Source organism: Arachis duranensis, chromosome 8 (assembly GCF_000817695.3).
Source record: "Arachis duranensis cultivar V14167 chromosome 8, aradu.V14167.gnm2.J7QH, whole genome shotgun sequence".
Classification (NCBI taxonomy): Eukaryota; Viridiplantae; Streptophyta; class Magnoliopsida; order Fabales; family Fabaceae; genus Arachis; species Arachis duranensis.
Genome location: NC_029779.3, coordinates 38,991,869 through 39,019,111, shown reverse-complemented (window position 1 = coordinate 39,019,111; position 27,243 = coordinate 38,991,869). Strand labels below are relative to the sequence as shown.

Sequence of the window (27,243 nt, the reverse complement as noted above, 5' to 3'; positions counted from 1 at the left end):
TTTAAATTCTGCAATTTTTTAATTTATTTTTTTTCTTCCTCTCATATTTTGTCTATGTAATTATTTTGTATTTAACTTTGCAAATTTCTGTGTTCAACTTTATAAATTTCTATATTTTATCAATTTTTTACAAAATTCTACAACATTTTGTTTATTTTTTGACAAGAAACACAAATTTTTTTTTAAAAGAAAACACATAATTTTATAAATAATAATACAAAAATTTTATATTTTTCATTTTTGTTTCTCCCTCAAAAGAAAAAAGAGAGGAGAAACTAATAAAAATGCAAAATAGAAAAAAAAAGAAGAAGAAATAAACGAAGCAACAGCAACGAAAGAAGGGGAAGAAGAAGTGTGTGAGTCATATGCATTTTGTGTAGGTTATTTTTATTGGGATAATCAGTAGCCCAACCAACTTGGACTTGATTACCAAAAGCATTCGTACGTGTAACAATACCGAAAAAATAAATGAATGATTGTCAAACAATATGAAGTAAGAATTTTGTAAAAGGAAAATATAGGTAACCAACAATATTTTTGAATAATGTGTGAACAATATTGATTAATAGGTTAAAAGAGTAAATTAATTTTAAATTTAATTAGTAGCATTAAATTATGGTGTAGTCTATTTTTAATTGATTAGTGGTTGTTCATGTTGTTCAAAATGGTCATTCTTTACTTAGCACTTCCTGTTTGTAAAATCATATATGCCTCTTAATAAGCTGCATCTTAAGTTCAAATCTTGGCGAATGCACTTAGTATTGTGTGAATGAATGTGTAGTGTAAGTGTGTTGTGATACTTAAAATTGGAGGTTATTCAATCTATTTGACAAAAAAAAAAGTAAAAATTTTGTACTATGATAGAATTTTTTCGTACACAAAATATTTACAAAAAATATAATTTATTATCTTGGTCATATTCCCATCTTAGTACTATATTATATTATCTAACCAGTTGATATATGAGATGATGGTATTAATGTGAGATTATGTGCTGCTGTTGCTGTTGTTGTGGCAGATGTTTTTCTTAGCTTTCTTGATGACATGCATGATTTCAAGGAATACCAATCGGTTGATGTTCAGGGAATGTTATCATTGTATGAAGCCTCATTTTATTCAATGGAAGGAGAAACAATATTGGATGAAGCAAGAGATTTGACCACAAAGTTTCTTGAAGAATATTTGAACCAAAACGAATGTAGCTATTTATCACTACTAACTCAACATGCTTTGGAGCTTCCATTACATTGGAGGATTCCTAGGTGGGAGGCACGATGGTTCATTAATGCATACAAAAGAAGACACAACATGAATCCTACTTTGCTTCAGTTAGCTAAATTAGATTTCAACCGTCTTCAATCCATCTATCAAGAGGAACTCAAGTTTACATCAAGGTGTATGGTAAATCCTTGAAAGGTTACATTCCAGTTATGCAGTTTTTCCTTTAAACTTTCGAAAACGTGCAATTTGAGTCTCTACAGTTACCGAATACTGCAGAGAAGATCTTATGTTAAGTTTTCATCCAAAAATATCCTCATATGATGTTTTAGTGATTGTTTGATACAATTATCCCTTAATAAAAGGGTCATTTTGGAAGAAAATTTAGCAAAAATCCTTTATTGGACCATTTCATAATTTCAGGGAGATAAATTGAACATTTTCAAAGTTTAAATAACAAATTGCACATAAGACAAAGTTCAAAAGGATAAATTATAAGATGAATACTATGGTGTCTAAGAGACGGTATATAAAAAAAAGTTAAAAATTAATATTTAATTTAAAAGATATAAAAATAAATAATTTTTAAAAAATTAAAATTTACTACAAAGAAAAGTTAAACAAAATTTAGGTAACAACTCAGATACCATAGAATTTGCCAAATTACAATTCCCATTCTTGAAAGTTTAGAACTATTTACAGTATATTTAACTTGAAATTAGTAGATATGCTTAGTTTTTATACTCCTCTTACTTACATGGCTTATATATATGGGAAATAGATCTTCCCAATTTTTTTCTTTCAAAATAATGTTGTCAAATGTGATCTTTTAGGGTTTAAAGTTTAGGAAAACTTTCAAATGTTTCGGAAACACATGTTAGTTTAAACATACAACTTCCATCACATGTTATTTTGTGGTCCCACTTAAACAGTGTACCAAGAAAAATCGCATTTTATAACATCACTTCCATTTTCTTATGTTTGATCTTGTTTAAGATGGTGGAAAAGTACTGGCCTTGCAGAAAAGTTGAGCTTTGCCAGGGATAGGTTGGTAGAGAACTACATCTGGACAGTGGGAACAAATTTTGAGCTAGACCTTGGATATTCAAGAAAAGTCTTTACAAAGATTAATTGCTTCATAACCGTAATTGATGATATTTATGATGTGCATGGAACTTTGGAAGAACTAGAGCTCTTCACTGAAGCTATTGACAGGTCATTAAACAGTAGCTACTCGCAATTTTAAAACAGAAATTAACAGTTATTACCTTTTATATTTTTATTCTAGATGGGATACAAGGACCATTAATGATCTCCCAGATTACATGAAAACTTGCTTTCTTGAACTTCATAACTTTATCACTGAATTGGCCCTTGAAACCCTAAAAAAGAATGGGGGTTACATTGCTCCATATCTAAAGAAAGTGGTAAGCAACTGTTTGATTTATTTTTCTTAATTAGCATTTTTTGCTATGAACTTTTATGCACACAATATTGTACTTAGATTAATCAAAAGACTTAAAATTTGATGGACTTCTTAAACAATTTACAGTGGACAGATCTATGTAAATCATATTTGGTTGAGGCAAAGTGGTATCATGGGAAATATAAGCCGAGTTTGGAGGAGTACATGGAGAATGCATGGATCTCCATAAGTGCGCCTGTTATACTTACTCATGTTTACTTCCTAATCCCTCATTTATTTATAGAGGAGGAACAAGTTCCCCTAGAAGAGTATTCTGAGACAGTTCGGCTTTCGGCAACGATTTTACGGCTTGCCAACGACCTTGGAACATATAAAGTATCCACACCAAACTTCAATCTTGCTCAATCTAAAACTCTCATCTTCTTATATTCTAATTTTTGTTTCCCATTTTCCCCCTTTTAGCGTGAGAATGCCACTGGCGATGTTCCCAAGTGGATTCAATGTTACATGAATGAAACTGGAGCTTCTGAAGTAAAAGCAAGGGAGCATATAAAATCCTTGCTGTGCATCACATGGAAAAAGATGAACAGAGAAGCTCATAATTCTTCTTTGACTCAACGTTTTATAGAAACTGCAATAAACCTTGCAAGAATGTCATTGTGTATGTACCAACATGGAGATGGTCATACTATTCAAGATCCTAAAACCCAGAGCTGTATACGATCATTAATTATCCAACCCATTCAATGATCTATGTACACAGTGCTTGCTAGAAAATAATTAGAAATAGCCCTAGCAATAGCAATAACTTTAAGGAAAATGATATTTTCATTCCATGTCAATGGCTAAAAATCTACGCCCATTACAAAAATGCTATGTGCACACAAAAAATTAGCCATCAAATCAGCTATTATGTATTTGTGTATGAGTACATATATTATTTAAGCCATTTTCAATGTGTATTTTGTATTTCATCTTCTATTTTACACAGGTAGCTGATTTTTAGTGTAAACATAACAAGGTTATATCCATTATGTAGTAATCAACCACTTGTTATGATTGCTTTATATCTTGTGCTATTTATCTAGAAACAAATAGACAGGTTTGCTTCTTGACCTTGACCTCACCTAAACCTCAGAAGTGATCTGCGGAAGATACGGGCTCATGGGTGTCGAAGCCGCAGAGGATTGAAAGTGATGTGGTGGCAGTAAACAGTGACAGAGGGTTGATGATGGTGCAGTGGTTGGAAGACGGGTCGAAGATATGCAACCACATATGTCAAAGGTCCTGTTACTCCATGACTGGTTGATGATACCTTTTCAAATAGTAAAGTGGCCACTCTTTATTGGTAGCAAGGTTGAATGAAAAAAAAATTTAGATGGGTGAAGGATGATTAACAGCCCTACAATGCTAGTCTCGAACAGGAAAAGATGAACCATAAGGGTAGGATTGACAAGACAAAGCTAGAACATCAATATTGGGGTAAAGAACAAAGCTTCTAGAAGATGATACAGATACCAAGATTGAAGCAAGACTCAGAGATTTAGATGTTCAACCGAAGTTCAACAAAGTTAAATTGGATATAATAAAATAATAAGAAAATGACAATTAGATCCTGAATCATTTCTTGCAAGAACACATAAATCCCTAACAAAATTAGTCCTTGACTATTGAAAAACAAGATACATAAGCCTTTTTGTAAAGACACATAGGTCTTTTTGTTAGTGAACAGAAGGATTTATGTGTCTCATTTGTTCCAATGTTCAAGAACCTATAAATATTTAATTTTGGTAGAGATTTATGTGTCTTCACAAAAAAAAGGTCAAAGATCAATTTGTCATTTTTTCTAACCTGTAATTTTGTATAAAATATATTTAAAAAATTAAGAACTGATTTTCTGGTAAAAACTGGACAAATTGAACTGGTCACAACCATAGAATAATTACAGCAAAAAAATTCAAATAGGACATAATAATCAAAATTAGTCCCTCCATGTTTAAACTGATCACATAGTCCCCAGTTTTAAACTGCCAATCAAGTTAAACCTTTCTTCAATTGACCAGTCAAGCTGAAGTGACATGGCAGTTAACGTTCCACGTCAGCTTTCCATTAAGTCATTGACCAGTCTGTTGACAGGGGACTAACTTGATTAATGTTCTAAAAACTGGGAACTAACTTGATATGTTTAAGAAGATGGACCAATTTGATCATCGAGGGAAAACTAGAGGACCAATTTGAATGCTATTTTCAAATATATGTATAGACTACAACTACCTATGTACATGAATATATCATTAAAATCTACTCAATTTCCAACATCGGGAAATTAGAAAGTAGAAACCCAAAAGGAGAGGAAAGATGAAAGCACGCCATACCTCTTAGAACTAGGAGCTCAGCAAAGAATGAGTAGAGGTTCCCTGAGTGAAGTTAATCTAAGAGATTTACAAATGAGTTGTAAAATATAATTAAAAATTTAAATAATGAAAAATAAGTATATTCACTTTTTCCCCACGCTAAAACCCCTCCCTGTTAGGTATCTATAAAATACATGTGCAACAGGAAAATACACTTAGAACACAGGGCTTTGTAGGATTTAAGAAAAGATTCCCACAGTTTTTCTCTTCCATTCCTAATCTTAGAGTAGCTAAAATGTCACGAGTCCACATACAATGCAATAATCTCACAGAAATTGTTTTCCCTGCAGAATTCTAATCAGAAGATCACTCATGACTGTATATGACCTTTGTGTTTGTGGATTGATCTGCACTCACAATTGAAAATACTTTATGAGCACAATCTAGTTCACAGGTCAAAACAAGGGTGTATAATTCCCTTGCATGACAACTTACAAACTTCAGAATCTAATTTAGAAATTTCAACCATAAGAAAGTAAAGAGATATCTTTTGGCATGGTAAGATGTGAAGTTTATTTAACTTACTATTGATGAAGTTATTGTTCTCCATGTTGCAGCAAATCAGTTCCACGAGACTGAGCAGCTAAGAGGTCTTCCTTCATTCAACGTGGAACTGCAAATAAAAATGGGTTGTATTTTTAAATATTTATAAAGATAAGATAAATGAATATATGTTTCTAACCCACTTGTGACAGAGACAAAGGCGATTTACCAATACATGGCATTCAATAGTTTATCATGTATGGCTTTGTATGACAATTGGTGAATGGATATGAATACATGTATTCCTAAAATTATGGATTTGTCTATATTTAAAGCTATTGTTATGTCTTTATGTATATGATTTATAATTATGAAAGCATACTTGAATGTTTATGATACTTCAACAGAGATAGAATACGTATATGACTGTATGCTTTGATTTAGGTTTTAATGTCATGCCATATTTGGTTTCTCAACTGTTGTATTTACTTGGACGATTTGAATTCGTATGTATGATCGATGCTCTATTTTCATTTTCTTTTATCAGCACAATAAAGGTCAAAAGTTGTATTAAATTTACCTGGCTACACAAAGACTCTTTTTATTATCACAACGTGTACATAAACAGATACATTCAACAACAACAACATCCTTATCCCACTAGGTGGGGTCGGCTACATGGATAAAAAATACGTTCATATATATATACGGATATCAAGTTTCTTACCACATGGGCTTTAGCGACCAAGAAAAATTTGAATGATGCCAGATTCAACGGAGACCACTACCAGTAATCACCACAGAACATAATCCATCTGAAAAGTGGTGAAACCTCTTTGAATCTCAAATAATGATAACACACTTATCAACCTGCGAGACAAATTTCTCAGTGGTGTGACAATCACAGCAAATTCCGGAGACCACTACCAGTAATCACCACAAGAACATAATCCATCTGAAAAGTGATGAAATCGCTTTGAATCTCGAATAATGATAACACGCTTCTCAATCTGAGAGACAAATTTCACGGTGGTATGACAATCACGGCAAATTCTAAGGTTCTTTATTATAACTAGTGGCTTATCAGCGTTAGTAACCAAAAGTCCATATGCAAGAGCTATCTTCTCACTGTGCTTGTTGACCATATTTATTTTGACCTCCTCATCAACATCATGGAGAATGGATTCAGTTTCAGACACAAAGCCAACCTCTTGAATTTTTCTTATAAGTTCGTCAAGCTTCGTGTGTATTTTGTCTGAATCAGGGTGAGAATAGTCATCCACCATAAACCGGTGGATTTTATTCCCATGCTCGATAAAGCTGCATCCAGGGTTTTTAGTTAGAACATTTCTCTTCATCAAGGTCCTCAGTTTTGACGCTTCACTCCATAGGCCTGAAGCAGAATATATGTTGGAAAGCATAATATAGTTTCTAGGGTCATACGGATCTAAGGCAATCAAATTCTCTGCAGCTTCCTTCCCAAGATCAATGTTACCATAAACACGACAAGCACTGAGAAGGGCACCCCAGACTGCAGAATTTGGTTGTAATGGCATGTGCATAATCAGGTTACGAGCATCACTAAGAAGACCACAGCGCCCAAGAAGATCAACCATACATGAATAGTGATCCAATCGGGGTTGAACCCCATAAACATCAGACATAATTCGGAAATAGTATTTTCCTTCCTTGACAAGCCCTGAATGGCTACAAGCACTTAACAAATGAGTAAAAGTAACATGATCAGGCTTCATACCTGCCATTACAGTCCTTTCAAAGAACTCTATTGCCTCTTTCCCACACCCATGGATGGCATAGCCTGCAATCATTGCAGACCATGCCACTTTATCAGGTTTAGATATCTCAGCATAGACCTTTTTAGAAGCGTCCAATCTCCCTAACTTTGAATACAAGTTCAAAAGTGTGGTAACAATTGTCACATTTGAATCAAGCCCGCAGGTGAAGATTACACTGTGTAAGGCCTCGATCAACATTCCTAAAGGCAAAATTTCACAGGCTTGAAGCAAACTCACCATTGTGGCCTCATCAGGAAAAAATCCATTCATCCTCATCATATTAAAATAGTTAATAGCTTCAATGGGGATTCCATTTTGGGTGCAGGAAGCAACCACCGAATTCCACGATATCATATTTGGCTCTGACATAGCCTGAAACAACCTGAAAGCACAGTCAACGCAACCAAACTTTCCATACATATTAATAAGAGAATTAGCAACCTTCACCTCAGAAAGCATACCCAACTTCAATGCACAACAATGAAGATACTGACCTTCATCCCTAGCCTGAGCAGAAGCACAAACCGAGATAACAGATAGTAGTGTAAGCTCGTTCAATTCCAATCCATACTCAGATTTTATCATAGAAAACAAACTGATGCACCTGCCAAGGTGGCCCATTTTCGAAAACCCAGAAACCAAGGAGTTCCACGACACAAAATCCTTGTTGGCCATTTCGTCGAACAGCTTCTCTGCGTCATGGATCAAGCCCATGTTGAGGTAACTTGATACCAGTTGATCACCGATAAACCCATCTCTGAAATCCAGCGATTTGATTACACGGGCATGGATGACCCTGCAGCAAGAGACAGAGGATGAACATTTCAGAGCATCGAGTAAGAAAGTAACAAGAGGGTCACGATATGAAGAAATGGAACGGCATGGTAAAGAGGCTTGGGAGAGGAAGTAACAGCGGGAAGTAAAGGAATGCAAGTGAGGCAGGAGTGCTAGTTTGAACAATAGAGGCTTTGGTTGATGTGCAGACAGAAACATGCGAGCCACGATTTTCGCGTGGAACCACATTCATCAATCATCATTCATTTTACAATTTTTAGGAGTAAACGATTAGGGTGTGTTTGTTTTGGCATTGGAGGGTTGAAGAGCACGTTTAAATTTGTTTAATAAAGATGCTAAGTGTATATGTTTTTTTTGTAATTAAGTTAGTGCAAAGTTCGTAAAAAAAAAAAATAATGCATGCATATGTCACTAACTTTTTTTCTTTGCTCAGCATATAAATTTTCGAAGTATAACATATAAAAATTTACATATAGCACAAATTTATTTAGGCATATAGCATACAATTTTTTATGTATAATACACATGTTTTTATACATAATATACAAATCTTTGCACATAGTAAAAATCTTTGCTGCAAATATATTTTGTTTAATTAGGTGAGTTAATGTTTTAGGTATATAATTTTTTAAAAAAATTTATGATACAAGATTGTAGGTATGTTACACCAAAATTTAATTATGTGTTGTGTGAATTTCATTAATTGGATAATGTTTTGAACATATAATTCTTAAAAAAAATTTTGTGCTGTATACTTAAATTTGTGAGTTGTGCACTAAATTTATGTTTACGCATTAAAATTTTTATACTTTAATTTTTTGAATATTTACAAGAGAAAAAGATAATAAAGATGACCAGGAGATAATAATAAAAGAGGATGAGAAAAATAATAATAAAAGAGACAATAATTGTTAAAGAAGAGAGAAGTGGTGTGCGAATAGGTTTTTATTTTGAGAAAATTCCACTCCTGCAAGATGCTAAAATGACACTCATTTTTTCTCTATTTTATAAATGTACATTCTCCTCCTTTCTAACTTTTAAAAAACCACTCTTTAATCTATTTTAAACTTTTTATGTTAATTAATATTAACTTTATCTATTTTTTAAGGAAAAAAATTTATTTTTTAAAAAAATACCCATTTGCAAAAATTTTATTTTTTATTATCAAATTTTGCTTACTAAAATACTCTTTAATAAATTATTCTTTTATTGATTAAATTGCATTTTCACCAAAATATTTTTAAAAAAATTAATAATTAAATAATTTTTTTCTAAGATACTTAGCCTTTACTAATTTTTTAATTATTAAATTTTGATTTTACTAAAATTTTTGTTAATAATTATTTTTATATTTACTATTAATTTTTTTTATATCAATATATATTATTTTAACATTAAATAAAAAAATCTTACCACCGTTAATATGTATAACAATTAATATATATTGATATTGAGAAATAATCTTACTAAATTTTTTATTTAATGTTAAAATAATATATATAGATGTCAAAAAATTAATAGTAAAATATAAAAAAATTGTTAACAAAAATTTTGATAAAATTATAATTTAATAATTAAAAAATTATTGAAGGGTATTTTAGAAAAAAATAATATAATTATTAAATTTTTTAAGAAATTCAATTTAATCAATAAAAGAATACTTTATTAAAGGATATTTTAGTAAGCAAAATTTAATGATAAAAAATAATTTTTTTGTTAATAGGTATTTTTTTAGAAAATAATTTTTTTCTTTAAAAATAGATAAAGTTAATATTAGTTAACTTAAAAAGTTTAAAATAGATTAAAGAAGAGGCTTTTTAAAAATTAGAAGGGAGAGAAATGTACATTTATAAAATAGAAGGAAAGAAAGTATCATTTTAACATCTCGCAGGGAAAGGGGTGAAATTTTCTCTAAAATTTAACTATGATTGAAAAAATTAACTATTGACTAGATATTTGAATCATTTTATAAAACTAAATATATATTTTAGAAATCACTTTATCATTATTATTTAGGTATTATTTTGTCAAAACCAAAATATTTTAGATACTAAAATAACTATTAACTCGACAAAGGAAAACACCATCTAATTATTTGTGAATGTTTCACCCCCCGATTTCCAAGTATATGTTTATAGCTTCTATCGATGAAAACTATGACAGCTAATTATTAGAAGCAAATTCCCAAAATACCATGCATTTAACTGAATAACTAAGCAAAGAGTAAAGCTGTTGGCCTTAATCCTAAACCTTCAATTTCTAATTTCCCAGCTCAGTAATTTGAAGTTGGAAAAGTGAACATTTCCATAATAATAAATGGCAAGGGCAGAGATATTTAAACATACAGAACAGCGTTGCTATAATTCTCTACAGGATCAAAATATTAAAAATGATAGTTCTTTGTGTGTGGAATTTGGGTACTTATGTGGGACTACTCTGAGTCCCAACTATCCACTTCACTATTGAATTTGGGAACGGGACACATTCTCCACCTCAATAAACTAAAAATATGTACCTAGCCAAGGAGACACAACTAGAATTAATTATAAGTAAATTCCAAAGGAATGTTCCTACCTATGTTAAAATAAATATATGAATAAGTATATTATCAAGCAAAAATGTCTTCAGTAATAAATGACTCCTCAGTATCCATACAGCTTTCTGAAGCTAGCTGAAGATTCTCATAATTTAGTTGTCGAGAAGCTTCATACAAAGCTATGCCAACACTTACAGAAAGATTCAAACATCTGACATAAGTTTCAACCATTGGGATCCGAATAGTTCCCCCGCCAAATGGTTCAGTTTTGCAATCTAGCAACGCTTCAGGTGGCAGTCCACTGGTTTCCGAACCGAACAAAAGATAATCACCTTTTCTGTAGGAAAATTCCTGCAAGGTAAGAAGGAAGCAAAAATATAATTACGGACCTTTGTATTCTGCAAAAAATGATTTGTTTCGGAAACAACGACAAATAAACCCTTTGAGGCATAATAAGTAAAGTTTTCTAGTAATATTGCTAGCCATCCCTAACCATGAGAAATTGATTATCTGACCTTGTACTGAAGTCTTCTTCCCCAAATTCCTTTTGAGGCACAATTAACCAAAGTAGTCGGCTAATGCTCAATGTGAATGGGGACAATTTTAATAATAAATTATGGGAACCATGTCTAACAAAAGCTCATAGAGTAATCCATGTAAGAAGCTGAGGTGTTTTTCCAATCAAGGGTAGTATAATGAGTCAAACTTCAATATAAATGTTTAGTAGCTAACCACATCTTTTAGGCTGTGTTTATTTGCAAAAACTGAGATTAAGACTGGGGGACTGGAACTCAATATCATGTTTGGTGATCAGAGACGAGAACTAAAATTTCAGTCTCAGAACTCAAAATTTCAGCCTCTTTAGTACTTCAAAAAGTAAGAACATAGGAAACTGAAATTTCTGGGGATGAGAACTGAAACTTTAATAACATTTTTTTCTTTCTAAATCTACCCTCATTCTATATGAAATATCACACACGCTTTGCTTACAATAATCAAACAAGTTTTTTTGTAATTTTTTTAATTTTTGAAAAAATACACACACACACACACAAACACTTTTTTATGTGGAGGTTGGCAAAGTCAACATGCAAGATTTTTGAGGATGCTAATGATTGAGGTGCTTGTTCTTCTGTTTTCAAAGATATAATCTTTCTGCTGAATTGGGTTCTAGGGTGGTGTTATTTTTGAATTTTTGGTGTTTTCTGATTCTTTCTGTGTGTATAATAAAAAGGGTTTAATTTAATCAATTTGTGTTTTGTTTGATTTGGAATTCAACAATTTCAACCTGTCTTGTTTATAAGAATAACTTCTCTTTTAAATAGGGGGTATCTTGGTGATTTCTCTTATTTCAGTCTATATATTTATTTTTAACCAAATCGGATACTAAAACATAACTCAGTCATGTATACTTTAAACCAATACAATATAGAGACGGACTTAATTCAGTCTCTATCTTCTAATCTCTATCTTTCACTCTCAGTCTCTTCCAAATGCAGCCTTAAAACTAGCTCTTGTTTAAATCAATCTTAGCCTACTGCTTTCTTTAAAAAGTAAATGAGAAATAATAGTTTTTTTTTTTCCTTTCCAAGATATCACTATTTCTAAAACTTATAGACAAAATGCGACCTTTTTCAAATTATTTGCCCGGGTGTCATCGGTGGCACCTTGTACTTTTTTAGCGCGCTAACTAGGAGGTGCCTAAACTGAACAAGCCTTTCACGTGAAAAATATTAAACAGGGAAGTGCATACAATAGCAAAAACGCTAAGCCTTTAGCACCTTCCACTTTGGATACGCTGAATACGTTTCAAAATCATTAAACGTGAAAGCGCCTCCAGCAACTTGTACAAACTACAAACTAATAGTCTTTTAATTTATCTAACATAATTAATAATTAATAATCAATAATTAACTAATATTAATATAAATATAATCTCATATTTAAATATATTTATCATTCTAACTGTAGGAGCTTGGTTCCCCCCACTCAATCCTAATCTCCACAAGCAGTTTAAGTACACAACCTTAGACAATAATGTCAATTTTCTTTAACTAAAATTATGTATTTCTATGGCATTTTTTTTGCATTTCAGTAATACCTTTATATTAAGATCTCAATCATAATAAAATATAATACTCTCATTAATATTTTTTATTATGTAATAAAAAATATCAAATAATTGATGAGAGTACTATATATATTTTTTTGGTATCTTTTTTTTTTACTAACACTCTTGCATTAAGATTTCAATCATGATAAAATACAGTCTATCAGTTATCATAATATTTTATCATAATATTTTATTAGATAATTGATGATATGACAAAACATCAAGATAATTGATGATGGTAAAATATCATGATAATTAATAAGAGTATTGTAATTTATCATAAGAATTTTCTTTAACCAAGATTTTATATTTTGCTATAATGCATTGTATAATTTTTTTTGGTGTCTATATTTTTTATTTATGATATAAATTTAGTTAGATTGATAAATACATTTAATTGTACCACTATATTTATAGAGTTTAATTTTGATGCACTGACAATGTAAAATATTTTATATAGTCGTGCAATCATATAACTCTGCCTATGCTACAGCTGCGGTACATAGCTGGTTCAAAGCCCCGATAAAGGAGGGTTATGTTAGGCCTTCGACAGCCAACATAAAAACTTAGTCGAATCTTCATGACATGGATCAAAGACGTTATTGCGCTTAAGTTAGGTCGTTGCCCGGAAGCAACATTCTGTATGGCTCGCGTACACATAGTGTCAAATGAGCAAGAGCCGCTGCATCGATACCCGGGTGTAATGTTAAATCAGCAAAGGTTCCCGTGTTTTCGTGAACGAACGAGGGTAAATAAACTAGTTCACAAAGAAAAAGGTAAAGATAAAAGTCGGAACGACAGAAAGTTTAGATTTGGGATATGGAACAAAGGCACTCTAACAAGAAAATCCATGGAGGTGGTGGATACCATGATAAGGAGGAAGATTAACATCATGTGCCTACAAGAAACAAAATAGGTCGGTGTGAAGGCTAGGAAGTTGCATATTTCCGGGTTCAAACTTTAGTATACAGGAAATGTGAAGAATATGAATAAAGTAGGTATTATCGTGGATAAACAGTGGAAGAAGGACGTAGTGGATGTCAAAATAGTGGAGATCGAATCATCTCTATCAAACTTGTAGTGGAGAGAGGTACTTTTCATGTGATTAGCGCCTATGCACCGCAAGTAGATTCGAACGAGCAACACAAGATAAGATTTTGAGAAGATTTAGAGAGTTTAGTCCAAAAATTACCTTTGGAAAATAAGATTTTCTTAGGAGGAGATTTAAATGGCCATGTTAGAAGAGAAATGACTGGATATGGAAGTATTCACAGAAGCCATGGTTTCGAGGTGGTCAATATCGAGGGTAAAACTATTTTGGACTTTTCCTCAACATTTGATCTTCTCATCGCAAATACATGTTTTAAAAAAAGAGACGAACATCTTATAACCTATAGGAGTGGCATGACAAGCTCTCAAATCGACTTCTTGTTGAAAAAGTTGACTGAAAATTTTGCATTAATTGTAAAATTTGTTCGGAAAAGAGTTTAACAATACAACATAGGATGTTATTCATGGATTTTCACGTTGAGCAAAAGTTAAGGAAAAAACATCATACGAAGAACCCAAGAACGAGGTGGTGGCGGATGAAATGTGAAGAACAAAAAAACTTTCTAAAACGGGTAGGAGAAGAGGCAAAGTGGGATGAGAATAGAAGCGCAGAAAAGATGTAGAGCGAGATGACAAAGAACAATAGAAGAAAATTTTGGTGAATATAGAGGAATAGGACCAAGAGACAGAGTCCTGGTGGGGGAACACGAGTGTACAAGAAAAGATAAAGACAAAAAGGGAGTGCTTTAAGGAATGGTCTTTGTACCGCAATGTAGATAATTGCAAAAAATATAAGGCGACTAAGAAAGAGACAAAAGTGGCGGTAAGTAAAGCAAGAACAAGAGCATATGAGGGTCTCTATCAGTCTTTAAGCACGAAGGAATGAGAAAAGGTATATATAGAATCACAAAGGGCCGTGAAAGAATAACGAGAGATTTGGATCAGGTTAAGTATATAAAGGATAAAGACGGAGAGGTTTTGCCTCAAGAGGAGAAGATCAACGAAAGATGGAAGAGCTACTTCTACGAGTTATTTAATGAAAAACATAAGACTCTTCCGAGTCTTGGTCAGTTATGCACGATGGAAGAAGATCAAAATTTCGACTAATCTCAAAAGATTCGAGACTTCGAAATAAAAGAAGCTCTAAACCGGAAGTAAAATGACAGGGCAGTATAACCCAATAATATATTCCAATTGAAGTTTGGAAGAGCCTTGGAGAGAAAGGCATCAGTTAGTTAACCAATTTTTTTAATGAGATTTTAACATAAAAAAAGATGGCAGATAAGTGGAAAAAGAATACTTTGGTATCTATCTACAAGAATAAGAGAGATATACAAAGTTACAAAAACTATAGAGGGATCAAGTTTATAAGCCATACCATGAAGTTATGAGAAAATATGATAGAACGGAGGCTGAGACAAGAGACACAAGTAACAGTAAACCAATTTGGTTTTGTGTCAGATAGATCCAGCACTGAAATGATATACTTGTTAAGAATGATGATGGAGAGGTATTGTAGTAATAAAAAGGATCTACATATGGTGTTTATTGATTTGAAAAAAATGTACAATAGAGTGCCAAGAGATATCTTATGGAAGATTTTGGAAAGGAAGAGAATAAAAATAGCATATATTCGTACAATTAAAAACATGTATGATGGGACTACAACTAGTGTGAAGACTCAAGGTGGTGCGACAAATTTTCTATTGGTATAAGATTACACCAGGAATCACCCTTAAATCCATACCTTTTCACATTAGTCTGGACAGTACTCACAAAGCATATCAAGAGCCTATGCCATAGTGCATGTTTTTTTCCGATGATATCGTCCTTATGGACGAGTTAAGAAAAAACCTAAATAACGGTTAGATTTATGGAGAGAAACTCTAGAAGTGTATAGTTTGCGCATAACCCGTAGCAAGACGAAATATATAGAATGTAAGTTTGGCCGCTAAAGGGAAAACCCTAATACAGAGGTGAAGATTGGAGAAAACATCCTACAAAAAGTTAAAAATTTTAAGTATCTTGGATGCATCATACAGGATAACGGAGATATTAAACATGATGTAAATCATAAAATCCAAACAGGTTAGTCAAAATGGCGGAGTGCGTCTGGTTCTATATGTGACAAAAAAGTATCTTTAAAACTTAAAGGTAAATTCTACCGCACTGCTATAAAAACGGTAATGCTTTATAGTACAGAGTGTTAGGTGGCCAAAGAAAAACATGAACATAAGTTAAGTGTAACAGAATGAAGACGTTAAGATGGATGAGTGGTCATACGCGATTGGATAGAATACGGAATGAAGTAATGAAAGAGAGTTGGGGTAGCACCTATTGTGGAAAAGGTGGTAGAATCACGTCTCAAGTGATTTAAACATGTGAGAAGAAGACCGACAGAACACCCAGTCAGGATGGTGGATGAGATGGAAGATGGACAAAGGGTGAAAGACGTAGGAAGACCTAAGAAGACCATCCATGAGGTGGTCAAACGATATCCACATGTAAATGGTCTCTTTATAGACATGATACATAATAGAGCTCAATGACGTCGTTTGATTCATGTAGCCGACCCCATCTAGTGGGACAAAGCTTTGTTGTTTTTTGTTTGTCTGTTGTTGTCGCGTAATCATATCTGTCTTTTTGGATGACCATTCACGTAGTTAATGAAAATAATAATTCTTTTTATAATGTGGCATTATGTGATTGGATGCACGTGTAAGACTTCTTTTATACTGCCAGACATCAAAGTTAAATCTATTTATATTAGTATTTTTGCTAAAGGAATACTAGAAGGTCATCAAAATTTATTATTTTTGACCATTAATTAACCAACAATGTTTAAAAGTGTGGACAAAAGTATATTGTTGAATTAATAAACGAAAAAAATTGAGTTAATGCTATAAGTGTGACAAAAAAAACAATAAATTCTGATATCCCTCTAGTATTTCTCTTTTTGCTACCCATGGATTAGCGTTTTCCATGGGGATGGCGTGTTCCGCTTAGGCGCCTCCAATACACTAAAAAGATAGAAGGTGCCACGGTGGCAAAATGATGGCACCTAAGTAAATAGTTTGAAATGTGACACTTAAATAAAAAGTTTAGAAATAGTGGCATATTGGAAAAAAAAAAAAAGAGTTAAATCTCAAAGTGGTCTACGAGATTGGCAGTTTCACCGAAAAGGTCCTCTAGATTTTAATTGCACCATAGACGTTCTCGAGATTAAAAAAATTGTACAATGTTAGTCCTTCACTCTTTTTATCGAGCTACTGACCTAGCACATTCCTTCCACGTTGGACTAGACAAAGCGACGTTGCTTTAGTTTTGACTCTAAATGTTTGATGAAATGACATTGTTTAACCTTAATGATCATACATTTATTTGTGGGGCGTAAGACATTTTGTGGTTCATTAAGGTTAAATGACGTTTCATCAGGCATTTAGCCTTGAAACTAAAGCAACGTCATTTTGCCTACTCCAGTGCGAAAGAGTATGTGTCAGATCACTCACGGCATGACAAGTAATTTGAGGGAAAGGAGGTGGGGACCAACGTCGTGCAATTCTTTTAATTTCGGGGACCTTTATGGTGCAATTGGAATCTTTAGGATCTTTTCGGTACAAGTGGCCAATTTCAAAGAGCACTTTGAGATTTAACTCGAAAAAAAAGCAGAGATACTAGCTTAACAAATGATTTTGTAACCAAGTCTTCAACCAAGTACTATAACAGCTAATGTCTCTTATTTATTTTATTTTTTTAAATCCAACATAGAAATTTCTCAAATTCAACACAGAAATTGTGTAAAAATAACATAGAAATTATAACAAAACAACATAGGAGAGTGATAGGGAAACAAAAGAAAAAGAGAAGGGAGAGGATCAGGAAGAAGAAGAAAGAAAAAGGGAAAAAACACACAAGATGAAAAAGGAAGGAGGAGAAGTAGGAGGAAGAGGAAAGGGAAAAAGAAAAAGAAACATAGAAGCAGAAGAAAATGAAGGAAGATGGAGAGGAATAAAACGGAGGAGGAAGAGAAAGAAAAAGAAAAAAGAAAAGGTAAAAGGAGAGGAAGAAGAAAGGGAGAAAAAAAAACTCAGAATAGGGGAGGAAAAAAATAATAAGAGAAGGAAAAAGTTGGAAAGGAGGACTTGTTGGGGACTTGTATGACCGCAAGAGTGCAAGTGTGACTATTTTTCTCAACCAATCCCTAAACTATTCAGCTTTGACACTTCTACTTCTATTGGATAACCCTAAAATTAACCAAAAGAAGAAAAGAAGCTCTCTGTGAGCAGCCTCTCAAATTTATTTTGTATGAATGCTGTGGTATGGACTTATGCTACAGAGTTGTATATTCGATTTTCTTTAGCTTAGCTCTAATATAATTAATATCAAATACAATCTTCAGCATCAGGCTACTCACACTCATTCATTATATTATTTTAAACTGCCTTGTGATGTGATTCTTTTGCCAAGTGATTCTTCGCACATTTTCTCATTAGTCACAGATTAGACTATTAGAGAGTTGGAACAAAGGGCATAATTTTTAGTAGTGTTTTATGAATGCATCACTTGCTTCTTTAGTGGACAATGTTCTTTGAAGTTCTGATGCAATAACAGAAATATATTGAAACGAAATAATTAATAACAAAAAACACAGGTTATACTAACACTAAGGAATATGTAATTAGTATGAAAAACTCACAGAATGAACTTTTGTTCCTCTCTTTGTAAATGCTAGAAGCCGCTTTTGTCCTTCCTGTATTAGATAATACCAAAATGTGATCAAAGGAGGAGTATGATGCAAGTATTTGGAATTTAAATTGCAGGAATAATAATTACCTGTTGCCTGAAATAATCACGAAAACTTGCCCAAGTGTCATGAACTTTAACAACCACATATCTGCAATTTTATGTCCATAATGGAAAACATATAAAAGGGCAGCTCAGTGCACTGAACACCCATGCAGTGTATTCTAGAGAGGAATCACATATGCAGCCTTAACGACTTTTAAAAAATCAGGGAAATTGTGATATAAATTCCAAAAGAGAAGTGTTTTCAAAACAACATATGATTGTTTAGGGTCCTTTTTTCTATGTTAGAAAAGTATGATGTATTCATTTTAGTTGTTACCAAATCCGGGAAGCAGTATTCCACCTCCGAGAAAAGTCTATATCTATCGCTCCTCAACTGCCTTCATATAGTCAAAATAAGATTAAGAGGACACGAGAGCTGTTGATTATTGAGGAACTTGTTTTAAAATAAACAGTCATGGATAACTGCAGACTAGCCAAGATGGTAAAATATTTTCCACCCTTTCTAGATTATCAGGAGAGATGCAAATGACTATAAAAGTTACAATCATAAAGAAGCAAATGACCATGGATACGGCCAATAATCCAGTCCAGCACGCTTTAATTTGGAATCATCCACCTGAAATCCTAATGGCTGAAAAAAGATAGAGAAATACAGATGCTATGATAAATTTGCCAAAAAACGTGAAGATAAAATGGTCTTTTAAAAAAGGATTAATTAGAGTTAGACTGAGAAAATATCCTCACCCCAACTAAGTGCAATCCAACAGCTGATGCAGCACATGATCTAGCAATGCATCCAGTGTTTCCAGGAATCTATCAAGAGGAAAACATGACCTGAATTACTGTCAGTAATTTAGATAGTACAAAACTGAAGCTATCAGAATCTGTGCTAAGGCCAATTTATATGCTAAATTTTCAAATTTCTTCAAGGAAATCTAACCAACTAGTGATGAGAATTAGGTGAGGATTTGATAGATGCAACTCCATTTGTTTCATACTGACTGATTTTAGTGTATCCAAAAATAACAAAGAACAATAAAAAAAACCAATGGTTTGCATTACTAACATTATTTTAGCTTGCTTTACACTTCTCCTGACAGTAACCATGGCCAATACCAAAAGATGAATAAAAAAATTCAGACGCAATTAATACATAAACAATATGGATAAGAATATCCTACATTTTCAGAACAGTAGCATTATATTCTAATTAAGAGGGAAAAATTAAACAAAAAAATGGGATAATATAATATCCATCACTAACTTGTCTTAGTTTACAGCACTTATTCCAGTAGAGGATTAGACATTTCATTCCTTTTCTTTATATGTTTTTCTTTTTGCCATGATATTGGTTTCATTTCAAACATATTCTTATCATTTAACAAATAATTAAACTAGAAAGTGATCGAATTATGTGATTGATCACTCCAGTTATCAGGGACATAGTTATTTATGAAGTTCTATTGCAACTTGAATAGATGTTAAGACCATGCAGTTTGGCAACTATCCTTATTATTTGAAATGGAGAAGAAATATTAACTGTGCACAATGCAATGTAAGCAAGAGTATGTTTTAACACATAACATGAACAACATAATTTGATACAATTTGAACATAAGCAAAGAAAACATGTTGGTGCATACTATCCACAAAAGTTCCCCACTCATCTAATCATGCATACCTGAAAACAGCCCCTAAATTCATGCATTGCCAATCTATGACGTACAAATCTTTAGCATATCTAATTTGGCTCAAGACTAGTCAAGTACCAAGTTCTACCTGATTGAACTTTTAAATGATATAGTTAACCCTAACATTTCATGCCTAATTCCACCGTCCTCCATATGGGATTTGGCCGTGCGTGCAATTGCTATACAGTTACGGCTGAAGCTTCTCCAATCTAATTAACCCAATAAACTCTTGTTACGCAAAAGAAATGGCCTAACTGAGTAAGCATACATTAGGAAAAGTGATGAAATGCTCAAGAAGTGTCTCTGTTACTCATTGATGAAATTATATACATCCTCTAATCACATAAGCTAAAAGCTTTAACACATAAGCTTAACTAACTAACCAACTATTCAACTAACTGGTTGTGTAACAAACTAACAAACTAACTACTTACTATTGCTCCAAAGTCAACTAAACAGATAGCATTTCCATGATGAACAACTACCAGTAATAACTGTCATCTAAATTCGTACCTGAGGGGACACAAGCACAACCTGAAGAACCTTGGAACGTGAAGCTCCTCCATTCAAGGCCTCTCCAACACCCCGAGGCAAAGTTCCTTCCTTGTTTATCTCAGCGGCACCATTCGCATCTGCAACATATAATAAAAATAAATAAATAAATAAGTAGCAAGAAAACTGGAATAAAGGAGTGTGTGAGACAGAGGGACTACCGAGAGAGCAGAATGGCGAAGAAAGAGAAAGAAAAGTGGTGGGTTTGGGTCTGAAGTGAAGAAAAGTGAATCGGCGAACAAGGGGAAGCTTTGGGCGGAAACGAGAAGGGTTTGGTATGTTAAGGGATTTAAGACCGTTGATGTCCATTGTTGACACTCACTCACACGCTCTGCTTCTTCCTGCTTTCCCCTCTAATCTCTTATCGCGTCTTCAAAAGAGGTAAGCTTTTTTGGTGTTCAAATTTTTCTTTTTCTTCTTAGCTTTTTAATTTGAGTATAAGAGATTTTTTTATATAAATAAAATACATATGTTTTATTGTTTAATATACGTAATTCTGAGATAATTTACACATATAAAACTAAATAAAATTCTTACACACCTCAAATGCATTGTATCAAATGTAATTAAATATTTAAGGAAAAGTATATGGTACCAAAAATTTACCAGCCAAAAATTAAACAAAATCACATTAATTTATATTAATAATTAATTAATTTTAAATTTTTTAAATTCAAATTTTAAAAATTTTAAAATTGATTAGGTAAACCTAATTAAAACCTATAAAAATTTTCATCTCCTCTCTCACATTAACCTACCTACCTCCAACAATCACACAGACCCTCTCTCTCTCTCAACCCTCTTCGCCTTGCGTCATGGCTTCCACCGCTGAAGCCGCCAGAGAGTTCTTCAAAATCCATGAAACTTATCCTATGGATTCAAGGACTTCGTGTTCGCCCCGTACAGATCCTATTGAAAGTTCATGAAAAAGGTGTGCATGTTGGAGTTCTTGGGCGTCAAAATGCTCCACCATCCTCCATGTGAGGCAGCAAGAGAGGAAGAGGTTCCTTAGCGATTTGAGAAAGAAAGGGTTGGCCGATGAGGCCGTGGATATTGGGGCAGAACTCATGATGCTGACCAACAACGTGATATCGATGATGACGATGAGGCAGAAGAGTTGTTCTGAAAGGGGAGGAGAAGCGGAGGTGCTGAGAAAGGTGGGGGAGGACACGGTGGAGCTGAGCGGGAAGTTCAACGTGTCGGATTTCTTGTGGTTCATGAAGGGTGTTGATATTCCTCAGATCTTCTTGATGATGAGTAGGGAAATGCGCATTTCGTTTTCCTATAGTTTGGTGGGTATTTATGTGTCGTTTTGATGATTAAAGAGACTGTAAACTACGCACTTGATCTTAGCTAAAATTGAACAATTACAGAAATATAAAAAAAATATTCATTTAGTATGAAAAAAAAACATCCTAATACTTAACAAAAGAAAATATAATTATATTTTAGTAAAAATAATTAAATATCTATAAAATTAAAAAAAATGAAATTTTTAAAGAAATAGAGACATTCACATTTGCAATATAAAAAAATTCGAAAAATATATAAAAGAACATCCATTTAGTATGAAAAAAAACATTCTGATACTTAGCAGAAGAAACATCTATATATATTAACTCGTAGAAATTTTGGATTCACCCAAAGGTATTTTGCTAATTTTTGGCTAATACCCTTTTGGTTCTCTAGCATTACTCAATATTTAAATATGCAAATTTATTGTATTACATGTATTCGGTATACAAAATATTTATTTTATTCATATATAAAAAAATCCAAGTATGAGAGGGTAGCCCATTTTTTTTTAAATTAAATAAAATAAAAAAGAATGGCATGAAGAGCATTTGAAAGCGTCAAATTCAAATAGAAAAAATCGGGTCATAAAAGATAAAATAAGTTCATATCAATGCACAAAGAATATAAATGTCATAAAAGATTAAGCATTGACCTATAAATATCATCACGCAACAATACAAAACAAGTCATCAAGCACCAAAGCAATGTAAGAAATAGTCAACAGTTGAGCAAGAAAAGTTAACACCAATGGAAAAATAGCAAATTTAGAAAAGAAAATAAGAAGAAGCAAAAAAGTTAAAATGCAATGAATGAAGGTATGCAAATACAATAGACAAAAGAAAAGAAAAAAGAATAGAAATGAGAAGTGAAATTTTTTTGAAAAGAGGAAGGAGAAGAAAGTAAGAAAGGAGAATAGAAAGAAGAAGAAAGGAAAAGAGATGCGATGCGTAAGCGTTGTCCACGCGCACGCGTGAAAAGCAAAAGGAAGAAACGACGCGTACGCGTGAGAAGCAGGAAAGAGAAGTTGACGCGTACGCGTACGCGTGGAGAGTTTTCATGCTCCTCGCACACCACTCGCACAGTTTTAGCACAACTATCTGATTTTTGCACTAGGCATTAAAATTTTGGCGTTGATGCGCACACGTCGTCCACGCCCACATGTGGATTGCTAAAAAAGTGAATGACACGTACGCGTCAGCGAGACAAACGCAGGTATTGGGTTGAATAAAATGAACAAATATGAACATCCAATATACACTTAAAAGAAGGCTTTCAACTCTTATGTGATCCATTTTTCATTAAGAGACGGGTTTTTTTAGTGTGTGCAACAAGATTTAGAAGAAGGAGGAATAGACTCAACACAAATATTGACAAAGAAGTTTCTAAAAAATGCAATGAATGGAGCTATACTCCAATTTGTCTTGACTAGGTCACCCCTTGTAACCCAATCTTTAGCATCCCATAAACTTGTATGCATTTTTATTGGCTTCTTCATTGGAAATGTCACATTCCTTAATTCATAGTTCTTGAATTCTCTAATGGAAATGTCATCCACGTATAAGCTGAGTACACATATTATTAGTTAAATGGAACAAATAAACATGCATGCCTTTGGATTAATTTAATTAAAGAAATTGATACATATATACAACAACAACAACAATAAAGTCTTGTCTTACTAGGTGAGGTCGGCTCATGAATCAAACGACATCATTGAGCTCTGTCATGTATCATGTCTATAGAGAGACTGTTTATATGTAGATCTCGTTTGACTACCTCATGGATGGTCTTCTTAGGTCTTCCTCAGTCTTTCACCCTTTATCCATCTTTCATCTCATCCACCCTCTTAACTAGGTGTTCTGTCGGTCTTCTTCTCACATGTCCAAACCCCCTGAGATGCGATTCTACCATCTTTTCCACAATAGGTACTACTCCAACTCTCTCCCTTATATCTTCGTTCCTTATTTTATCCAATTGCGTATGATCACTCATCCATCTCAACATCTTCATCTCTGTCACAATCAGCTTATGTTCGTGTTCTCCTTTGGCCACCCAATACTTTGTACCATAAAGCATAGCCGGTCTTATAGTAGTGCGATAGAATTTACCTTTAAGTTTTAAAGGCACTTTTTTTGTCGCATATAAAACCAGATGCACTCTGCCATTTTGACCAACCTGCTTGGATCCTATGCTTTACATCATGTTCAATCTCTCCATTATCTTGTATGATGTACCTAAGATACTTAAAACTTTTAACTTTTCGTAGATGTTTTCTCCAATCTTTACGTCTATATTAGGATTTTTCCTTCTCAGATCGAACTTACATTCCATATATTCCGTCTTGCTATGGCTTATGCCTAGACCATACACTTCTAGAGCTTCTCTCCATAAGTCCAACTTTTTATTTAGGTCTTCCCTTGACTCTCCCATAAGGGTAATATCATCGGCAAAAAGCATGCACCATGGCACAGGCTCTTGGATATGCTCTGTGAATACTTCTAAGACTAATGTGAAAAGGTATGGATTTAAGGATGATCTCTGGTGTAATCCTACACCAATAAAAAATTTTTCTGTCACACCACCTTGAGTCTTCACACTAGTTATGACTCCATCATATATGTCTTTAATTGCACAAATACATGCGATCCTTACTCTCCTCTTTTCTAAGACCTTCCATAAAATCTCTCTTGGCACCCTATTGTATGCTTTTTCTAAATCAATAAACACCATATGTAGATCCTTTTTAATACTACGATACCTCTCCATTATCCTTCTTAACAGGTATATCATTTCGGTGATGGATCTGTCTGGCATAAATCCAATTTATTTTTCCGTTACTTATGTCTCTTTTCTCAACCTCTGCTCTATCACCATTTCCCATAACTTCATGGTATGACTCATGAGTTTGAACCCTCTATAGTTTTCGCAACTTTGTATATCCCGCTTATTCTTGTAATAGGTACAAAGGTGCTCTTTCTCCACTCATCAGGTATCTTCTTTGACCTTAAAATCTCATTAAAAAGCTTGGTTAACCAATTGATACCTTTTCTTCCAAGGCCTTTCCAAACCTTAATCAGGATATTATCAAGTCATACTGCCCTGCCATATTTCATCTGCTTTAGAGCCTCTTTTACCTCGAAGTCTCGAATCCTTCGATAGTAGTCAAAGTTTTGATCTTCTTTCCTTGTGCATAACCGACCAAGACTCGGAAGAGTCTTATATCCTTCATTAAATAACTCGTAGAAGTAACTCTTTCACCTTTCATTAATCTTCTCCGCTTGAGCCAGCACCTCTCCATCATTATCCTTTATGCACTTAACCTGATCCAAATCTCTCGTTCTTCTTTCACCGCTCTTTGCGATTCTATATATACCTTTTTCTCCTTCTTTCGTGCCCAAAGATTGGTAGAGACCCTCATATATTCTTGTTCTTACTTCACTTACAGCCATTTTTGTCTCTTTCTTAGCCGCCTTATATTTTTTCCAATTATCTGCATTGCGGCATAAAGACCATTCTTTAAAACACCTCCTTTTTATTTTTATCTTTTCTTGTATACTCACGTTCCATCACTAAGACTCCTTGTCTCTTTGTCCTATTCCTTTAGATTCCCCAAAACTTTTTTTACTGTTCTTCTAATAACTTATGTCATCTCTCTCTACATCTCTTTCACACTTCCATTCCTATCCCACTTCTTTTACCAGTGTTTCATCATTTATTATAGATATTACTTTTACATTTTCATTGACAGCACAGCCGTTTTTGTTATGAAAATTTTTTTTTATTGTTGGACATTTTTATACTTTTCTAAAAGTATAAAAGATAATTTTGTCATTAATAAAAATTAAGATTCTAATAGTTTAATGACAGAAATTAATAATTAATTTATATTTAATAATATATTAAAAAATAAAAAGTATGCAAATGTGATCGTTGAAAAATACAAAATTCTTTAATAACATTAAAAAATTTAATTTTTTTATTTCTAACCTAAATTCAAAATTAAAAAATTTATTTAAGTAAATCCGTTAATTTCTTTGCTCGCAATATTTTTTATTTTGTTCATGTTTGTAATATTTTATAGTTTTCTTTTTGGGTTTCGATTGGATAGGTCAAATACCGGATACCATTAAGCAGTATCGCAGATGTAGCCTGTTTTGGAGAAACCCAACTTGCCCATTGAATTTTGTTCTTAACTTCTTATCCATTACCATTTCACGTACATTGCTTTCTCACGCCGCAATGAATTTCTTGAAGACTTTGCATATTCACAACTCCTATAGCCAAAAGGGGCTCTATCCAATCTTTATTCAATCTTTTAAATCCAATGTAATTAGATATCTTACTATATTAATAGAATTAAAAGAATAAATTAATTTTATGGAAAAGCTCTGCATACAAGCCATTAGGGCTGGTATGCTTTACAAGTTTATTAAACAATAAATTTAAAATACGCGCTCCTCCACGTACGTTGATTACACGCGCTATATAATATCCCGCGTATATCTAACTTCCAAATTTAAAATATTTGTTTCCTTCTTCGTTTTCGTTATTTTGAGATTTGGTTGTTCTTCTTCTCGCGCGTCTTCCCTCATTCTTCTCCATCGATCTTTTCCTCTTCTTTTCTCACTGGTATGTTCTTCGTTTACGTTATCTTTTTCTCTCTCTGCAACTCGAGCTTCGTTTTCTCTTTTGATTTGTTGTTTTCTGAAATCATGTTTATGGCTTTAAAGGTCATTCTGTAGTTGAGTTGTTTCGATTCGGGTGTATCATATTAGACATGATTGGGTGTATTTGTATCATATCTATGGGTGTATTCACAGTTCTGACACGGTGTATTGTGCAGCCTCTCTCTGTTGTTGATGACGAGCTTGTTCCGAAGGTCGGAATGACCTTTACGACCCTTGAAGATGCCGGAAAATTTTACAGGAACTACGCTAAGGCTGCAGGTTTCTCTACAAGAGTTCGGTGCACAAATAGGAAGGGAAACGAGATTAAGAATCAACTGATTACATGTAGCAGAGAGGGAAAATGGAAATCTAAAATATCTCCAACCGAGAAGACCAA

At 33.2% G+C, this 27,243-nt stretch overlaps 3 protein-coding genes across 4 annotated transcripts in view; 1 reads left to right on the top strand and 2 right to left on the bottom strand.

The window, feature by feature from the left end:
- Nucleotides 1-3,593, top strand: part of LOC107462667 (terpene synthase 10) — a 5,604-nt gene extending 2,011 nt beyond the window's left edge. The window contains exons 3-7 of the mRNA XM_016081293.3: nucleotides 1,019-1,394; nucleotides 2,215-2,433; nucleotides 2,507-2,645; nucleotides 2,771-3,019; nucleotides 3,107-3,593. Of these exons, the coding sequence (XP_015936779.1) occupies nucleotides 1,019-1,394; nucleotides 2,215-2,433; nucleotides 2,507-2,645; nucleotides 2,771-3,019; nucleotides 3,107-3,394 (1,271 nt within the window). The 3' untranslated portion in view covers nucleotides 3,395-3,593. The remainder of the gene's footprint in view (nucleotides 1-1,018; nucleotides 1,395-2,214; nucleotides 2,434-2,506; nucleotides 2,646-2,770; nucleotides 3,020-3,106) is intronic.
- A 50-nt stretch (nucleotides 3,594-3,643) lies between these two features.
- On the bottom strand, nucleotides 3,644-8,420 carry LOC107462666 (pentatricopeptide repeat-containing protein At5g40410, mitochondrial). 2 transcript variants are annotated; one of them, XM_021129556.2, is made up of 4 exons: nucleotides 6,269-8,420; nucleotides 5,584-5,671; nucleotides 5,020-5,076; nucleotides 3,644-3,959 (listed from the first exon to the last, which is right to left on the bottom strand). In XM_021129556.2, the coding sequence occupies exon 1, from the start codon at nucleotides 8,358-8,360 to the stop codon at nucleotides 6,465-6,467; it is 1,896 nt and encodes a 631-aa protein (XP_020985215.1). In that variant the 5' UTR covers nucleotides 8,361-8,420; the 3' UTR covers nucleotides 3,644-3,959; nucleotides 5,020-5,076; nucleotides 5,584-5,671; nucleotides 6,269-6,464. The 2 variants fall into 2 exon arrangements, with proteins under 2 accessions (XP_020985215.1, XP_015936776.1); XM_016081290.3 differs by lacking the exons at nucleotides 3,644-3,959; nucleotides 5,020-5,076 and adding an exon at nucleotides 5,093-5,405.
- A 1,944-nt stretch (nucleotides 8,421-10,364) lies between these two features.
- On the bottom strand, nucleotides 10,365-21,292 carry LOC107462675 (uncharacterized). The gene is made up of 7 exons (XM_016081303.3): nucleotides 21,045-21,292; nucleotides 20,845-20,963; nucleotides 19,385-19,453; nucleotides 19,213-19,271; nucleotides 18,665-18,725; nucleotides 18,528-18,581; nucleotides 10,365-11,019 (listed from the first exon to the last, which is right to left on the bottom strand). Exons 1-7 carry the CDS (start codon nucleotides 21,190-21,192, stop codon nucleotides 10,741-10,743), a joined length of 789 nt encoding a protein of 262 aa, XP_015936789.1. The 5' UTR covers nucleotides 21,193-21,292; the 3' UTR covers nucleotides 10,365-10,740.
- Nucleotides 21,293-27,243: the final 5,951 nt, after the last annotated feature.

Coding starts and splice junctions, on each gene's coding strand:
- LOC107462675 (XM_016081303.3), bottom strand. CDS start 21,192: ATGGACATCAACGGTCTTAAATCCCTTAACATACCAAACCCTTCTCGT. Junction 19,454..20,844: donor TTGTGCTTGTGTCCCCTCAG/GTACGAATTTAG, acceptor TCCTCTTGATAG/ATTCCTGGAAACACTGGATG. Junction 11,020..18,527: donor GAGGAACAAAAGTTCATTCT/GTGAGTTTTTCA, acceptor CTTACCTTGCAG/GAATTTTCCTACAGAAAAGG.
- LOC107462666 (XM_021129556.2), bottom strand. CDS start 8,360: ATGTGGTTCCACGCGAAAATCGTGGCTCGCATGTTTCTGTCTGCACAT.